General features: G+C 52.8%; 1 protein-coding gene across 3 annotated transcripts; it reads right to left on the bottom strand.

The window, feature by feature from the left end:
* Nucleotides 1–155: 155 nt before the first annotated feature.
* SUOX (sulfite oxidase) lies at nt 156–4,812 on the bottom strand. Of its 3 annotated transcripts, XM_049883514.1 has the most exons (6): nt 4,671–4,812; nt 4,241–4,412; nt 3,795–3,875; nt 3,180–3,245; nt 2,739–2,910; nt 156–2,558 (listed from the first exon to the last, which is right to left on the bottom strand). In XM_049883514.1, exons 4-6 carry the CDS (start codon nt 3,233–3,235, stop codon nt 1,149–1,151), a joined length of 1,638 nt encoding a protein of 545 aa, XP_049739471.1. In that variant the 5' UTR covers nt 3,236–3,245; nt 3,795–3,875; nt 4,241–4,412; nt 4,671–4,812; the 3' UTR covers nt 156–1,148. The 3 variants fall into 3 exon arrangements, with proteins under 3 accessions (XP_049739471.1, XP_049739472.1, XP_049739470.1); XM_049883515.1 differs by lacking the exon at nt 3,795–3,875; XM_049883513.1 differs by lacking the exons at nt 3,795–3,875; nt 4,241–4,412.
* Nucleotides 4,813–5,813: the final 1,001 nt, after the last annotated feature.

Genomic DNA, 5,813 nt, shown 5'->3' with positions numbered 1-5,813 from the left:
ACAAGCCCCCCCCATTCCAGTCGTCCCCCCCTTCCCCGAACAACTTCCGGTCCCACTACCAGGCGACAGGCGCCGAGGCTGAACACCGAGCTCCCCCAAGCCAGGGAGACTGCTGGGGAAAAAAGGAAGAGGAGCTAGGGGAGAGTAGCCGAGCGCCGAAAGATTCAAGTCCGATAGGCGCCGTCGCTTGCAGCGGGTATCCCAACGACTACTTCATCTACATCTAATTTGGAAACTAGGCGCACACAGGGCGTCCCACCTGCCCTGGCACGTTTGTCCTTGTGCCAAGTTTTGCCCCTGCCGCTCAAGACAATATTGACTTTAACCTCTTAATATTCTCTGTCTTTTCTTCAAGTGCGTAGAAGTTCAGGGGAGGGGTGCTTTAGAGTACCAAATATTTTCTTTTCTTCGGGGGTGTGTTTAGGTCACCTAGGAGGCGCTGCAGATGCTGCCAGAGCTCAGAGAAGGAAGCCCCACTCCTTGACTTCCCTGCACCTAGTTCCTTTCTCCCCTCTTCCCATCCTTTTTGTTTAATTTTGAACGAGTCTCACTACACATCCCAGTATCATTGCAGCCTCCCCTTGTGCAACACACTCACTCCCCAGCCCCAGGAGGCTCCGGAGTCATAATCTTAAACGGGCACTTTATTGATGTAAAATTATAAAGAGGATTGCATCCCTCTCTCCTCAGTCAGCCCCCTGGCAACCCAGAGAGGCAGAAGAAAGTAGCATATACACTTTTCTTACACATACCCACACACATTCTCAGAAGCGGCTAAGAAGAAAAGCAAAATAAGGCCTCAGTGGTGGTAAGCTTTAGAACTATTACTCGGGTAGGAAGAAAAAATAGTGTTTATCTCCAGACTTACTTTTCTCACTTCTAGCTCCTTGTTCCAACAACTCTCACCTGGCACAAGGTCAGAAGCAAGGAGGGATGTACAATACAGTGTCAAAGAAGGGGGCACGCCAGGGTGGAAATGTGCAACGCATGTACCTGTGTGTACCTCAGGAAAGCTTAGTACAGGATTGTGATCCAAGAAGTGGACAGAAAGAAAGGTTTTCCTGTGGCAATGAGGGCCAAGGGATAGGTGTGTGTGGAAAGGGGTTGAGAAGGTGGTTCTGGGGTGTAGATGGCTCCATTCTATATTCTCATGGGGTGACATAAACGTGGACCCGGTGCCAGGCATTGTTGAGCACGCCTCGCAGGTTCCAGATTGGCGCAACAGTGTCCGGCTGCACATTGTAGCTGTCATCCACAGCCTTACAAATGATGTTCAATTCCTTTTGCCCAGCAGGCACAGGGGCTTGCAACCGCCACAGCCGCCAGGCCCAGGCCTTCCGGGGCCGCTGTTCCTCTCCATCCAGCTCTGCCACCTGCCAGGTTAGGCCCCCATCCAGAGACACATCCACCCGGACCACAGCCCTGCCACCCCCACTCCACGCGTAACCTTTCACAGTCACCTCCCCGGACTCTATAGTCTCCCCGTCCCGGGGCTCTGTAATGGCTGACTGGATAGGAAGTTCCTGAATCGATGGAGCCAAGTCAAAATCTACAGTGTCCCAGTCTACAGATGGAGAGAAGCCCTTGTAATCTCGCCGCTGCCAGTGGCTGTAACTTTCCTCTGGCTCCACACTCACTTTGCCCAGCCACTTGACATGGCGGGCACCTACCACGCCAGGAACCACCACCCGCACAGGAAAGCCATGGTCCCGAGGCAGAGGCTGCCCATTCATCTCATATGCCAGCAGGACCTCAGCTTCAGGGTCCAAGGCCCGAGCCAGAGGGATGGATGCTCCGTAGGCAGTTCCAGTGAGGTCTGAGTCCAGCCCCTCAAAGCAAACGTGCGCCTCAGTTTCAGAGAGGTGGTGACCAGCCTGGGCTAACACATCACAGAGCCGTGCCCCAGCCCAGCGTGCAGTGCTTATGGCCCCTGCCCTCCACTCTAGACCTTTTACTTCTTTGACCTTAGTCATCTCAGAGCGCCGGTTGCCGGCACACTGCACAGTGACTGTGACCTCGTGCTTGGGGAACTGGCGCAAGTCATCCAAGGATAGGGACAGTGGCTGACCCCCAGGTGGCCCTACTATGTGTAGGCGATAGGTGTCGGGGTCCAGGTTGGGTACAGGCAGATGGTTCCGAGTAAAGAAGAGAGGATTAGGTGTGATATAGTTTTCTGTCAGCAGCTCAGTGGGGGGCTCTGCATTAAATGGGCGCTGACTATTGACTTTCAGGGCTGGGTGACGTGGAGGATCACCAGCGTAAGGGTCAGAGGTCTCCAAGGTGGGAGGTGCCTTATCGTTGGGGTTCAGTTCTCCGATCTTGTACTGAGCCAGTATCTCACGCACATGGGGCTGGTTGTGAACAGCATAGAGGGCCCAGAAAGGCTCTAGGGGACCCCCAGCTGCTAGCATCAGTTTTGCTGGCCCCCCTGGGTGCAGGTCCACAAATTCTGTGACATCAAAGACCTCATGGCCAAAAGTCACCCAGATCCCAGTTTTAGGGCTGCAGTGGGAGCTTACTTCCTCCCTCGTGTACATGCGTGGTGACTCCTGATCAGCCTGCAGGCCAGAGAGGTAAGGCAGAAGGAAACAGAATATTAAGAAGAAATCACCCCAGCTCACCCTGACCCAACCCACAAGTCTTGGCCACCAGGAACTGTGATCCCATCACAGCCTGAGTTACCTGGGGAGTTCACCAGGACCTCTTTGTTTTAACAATGAAGCCCCTTCCCCACTTACCCTGCACCGACATTCATGATAGGCTAACACTGCACCAAGGCCGAGCAGGGTTCCCATGACCCCCCAGCCCCTGCTGGCAGAGCTATCATTGTAGGTGAAGCTGGGGTACTGGGGCTGAAATGAATCATCTGTAGAGCAGGGCCGAATGCAGAACCTCAAGGTCGACCTGAGTCTAGGAGAGAGTGAGAGATTTTTAGTAGCATACTTCCCCCGACCATATGAAAGTGCCAAAGAAGACCTGGGGGTCACAACCTGGTTAGCCACTGGTTCCCTCAGCTGGGATTTGGTTTCTCCAGGGATGAGTGGAACAAATGACTTTCCCTTTCCTCCCTCACATCTGTCAAAAGCAATAAATTCCACTCCCAGCAGATAAGATATCATAAAGATACTGGGCGTGGGAGATAAGGGGTAGGAGGCTTGTCCTGGGAGGAGATGGCTTACCTGGAGGCCTGTTGGAGCCCCAGGACCCTTACTCTGTGCAGCCGCAGCAGCAGCATTGTGATGGACCTGTAGGAGGAAGATGCGGGAATCAAAATGGGGAGAGTTCTGGGAGGGGGTGGTATTAAGGAGACTTGAGGGAATGGGTAGGGAAAAGACACAGAGAAGGTCAGCCTAGAGCTTCTTGGGCAAATGAGCCCTTAAGGAAAACTCAGAGCACTTCAAAGACAAAGACTGTACTGACAGGATGGAAAAAGGGAATGGGGAAAGGGAGTCCTCCAGAATCACCTATCTCCCATCCTCCACTCTCTACTTTGTCCACTACAGGGAACAATGCTCGGGTCCAAGGGCCTAAAAAGGGGAGAAACCAAATGTCTACTGTCCAGATTGCCAATTTATTATTTTTGAAGTCAGAAGAGGACAAGTGAGGGGTAATCTGACATAAATAGGGACAAAAAAGGTGAAAAGGTAGCGGCAGCCTAATGGAGTAAAAGAGCCCAGACTGCCTTGGGTTTGTGAAACTTAGCTATGCCATTAACCAGCCCTGTCTCCTGGGCAAGCCACCAGACCTCTCTGAACTTTTGTCCTCATCTATGAAATGAGGAGAGCAAGACCTACCTCACAGAGTTGCTGTGAAGATTAAACAAGAGAACATTGCCTCTGAAAGTCTTTCAGTCCCCTTCCCTACTTCTACCCATCCTAAAAAAAAAACAAAATAAACAAACAAAAAAAACCAACCCCAGATGGGAACTGGATCCTAATCCAGGGTCTGCACCCCCACCTTGCAGATGCCATTCTAGTGAGCTCAGCAAACGGGTTAATTGCCAGGGTATAAAGGGATGGGCTGGGGAAGGATGAAGGTAATTTCTCTGCTCTCTGCCCTGCGGCAGTTTCTTCTTCACAGCCCTGGGGAGATCAATGACCCCAGAAGGCCAAAGTGGGGAGGGGTGAGAAGTGTCCCAACTGTTGACCTAAGCAAGATGTTGGAGACCAGCGTGGGGGATGGGACAGGATGAGACAGAGGAACAGCTAGAGAGATGCCAGCATGAGACTCACTCTCTTACCTGCCCTCAACCCCAACAGGCTGTTTGCAACTGACTGGAGCGGGTGCAGGTAAGGCTGACTGGCAGGTGAACGCGGTCAGCCCACTGTTCCCGGCCTGGAAGGCGCAGCCTTTTGCTGCAAAAGAGGTGCCATCTCCTGTGCGGATGGTGGCCCCTCTCTCTCCAGAGACACCTTAGGGAGGATACGTCCAGCACTGGGACACAAATACCCGGCCCCATGCCCCCTGCCCAGCAGCTGGCAAAAGGGTCTTGTAGCCATAACGCGCCCCGCCCCCCCACCCCAGCACCCGGGCAGGCGTAGTGGAGGCAAGTACTGGCAATTTTGTTGTCTTTGGAACTCGGAGCACTCCTGGGTACCAACACCGATGGTGCCCGCCGCCGCCTGGTTACTAGCCTCTCCTCTTCCCTCTCCCGGTCCCAGCCCCCTTACCTCGTCCGGCTGCGCACGGAGACTGTTCTGCCCACTAGGCGCCAAGCGTTCGCTCACGAGGGGGTGTGGCCAGGCCGTGACGTAGCGCAGACCACTCCGATCCGCCAGCTGTTGTAGCAGCCTACTGGAGGCCGGGAAGGCGGGGCGCCACGAGGGACTGGGGCTGGCTAACTTTTTTTTTCACCCCCGCTGGACAGCCGTCTGGTTTGAGAGTCGGTTACAGGCCAGGTGGGCGAGGAATGGGGCCCTCACTGATGTCCGGACCCGGACAGTGGAAGGTGACAAGGACTCCCAAGAGCAGAAAAGTGGGAGACATGGTGACGTTCCCGCATCACCCCAGTGACTGGGGGCGGAAAGGCACAAGATGCGTTCACTGGAGGACGCCTCGGGAATCCAGCCGGGTTTCTTCGGGCGGTGAGCTCCGCCTCTACCCTGTTTTAGCGTGTGGCAATTTCAACAGCCCTGTTTGTCTCTTTGGAAAAACAAGGTCAAGCGCTCAATTCTTTTATGTCCAGGAATGAGAGCAAAAATGAAACCTGAGGTTCCAAAACTTCGGGATTCCTTGGACTAGCCGAATTTCTTCTCAAATTATGGAACCACCAACAATAGACAGCAATCTTTTAAATTTTGCTTAGTAAAGCAAATTAAAAATTCTTTTGACAAGCGCAATGCCGTTTTAACACCGTGAAGTCGGAAGGTCATAACCTCTTATAATTTAAGAGTAAAGGGCACTCGTAGAATATATTTGCCACTACCCTTTTTATCATTTGGCGCAGACTTAAAACGTATTTTGTCACTGATGGTCTGGCTGTGTACTTTCCAACCAGCAAAGCTTGTCCCTAAAGCTGGGGCAAATGTATACATATACTGCCCTCTAGTGATCAGCGGGTCGAGCTACCACCGTAATTTAAGATTTTCACCTTTAATTTTCCAAGATCATTTCCCCTCCCTTTCTGCTCTTGGAGCCCTGATGGCTAGTGGTTAAGAAAGGTCAGCAGTTGAATCCACCAGTCGCTCCTTGGAAACCCTATGGGGGCAATGTGACACTGTCCTATAGGGTCACTATGAGTCAGAACTGACTTGATAGCAATGCATTTGGTTTTGGTTTTCCACTCTTTTTTAAGGAGCCCTCCTGGTGCAGTG

This window comes from Elephas maximus, chromosome 4 (assembly GCF_024166365.1).
Source record: "Elephas maximus indicus isolate mEleMax1 chromosome 4, mEleMax1 primary haplotype, whole genome shotgun sequence".
In the NCBI taxonomy this organism is placed as follows: Eukaryota; Metazoa; Chordata; class Mammalia; order Proboscidea; family Elephantidae; genus Elephas; species Elephas maximus.
Note: the sequence above shows the minus strand (reverse complement) of the source record. Positions and strands in the feature narration are given on the sequence as shown.

Bases quoted from the DNA above. Each gene is read 5' to 3' on its own strand.
- SUOX (XM_049883514.1), bottom strand. From the start codon at position 3,235: ATGCTGCTGCTGCGGCTGCACAGAGTAAGGGTCCTGGGGCTCCAACAG. The intron at 2,911-3,179 runs GTAAGCCATCTC...ACTCTCTCCTAG, and splicing joins GGGCTCCAACAGGCCTCCAG to ACTCAGGTCGACCTTGAGGT. The intron at 2,559-2,738 runs GTAAGTGGGGAA...TCTGGCCTGCAG, and splicing joins ATCATGAATGTCGGTGCAGG to GCTGATCAGGAGTCACCACG.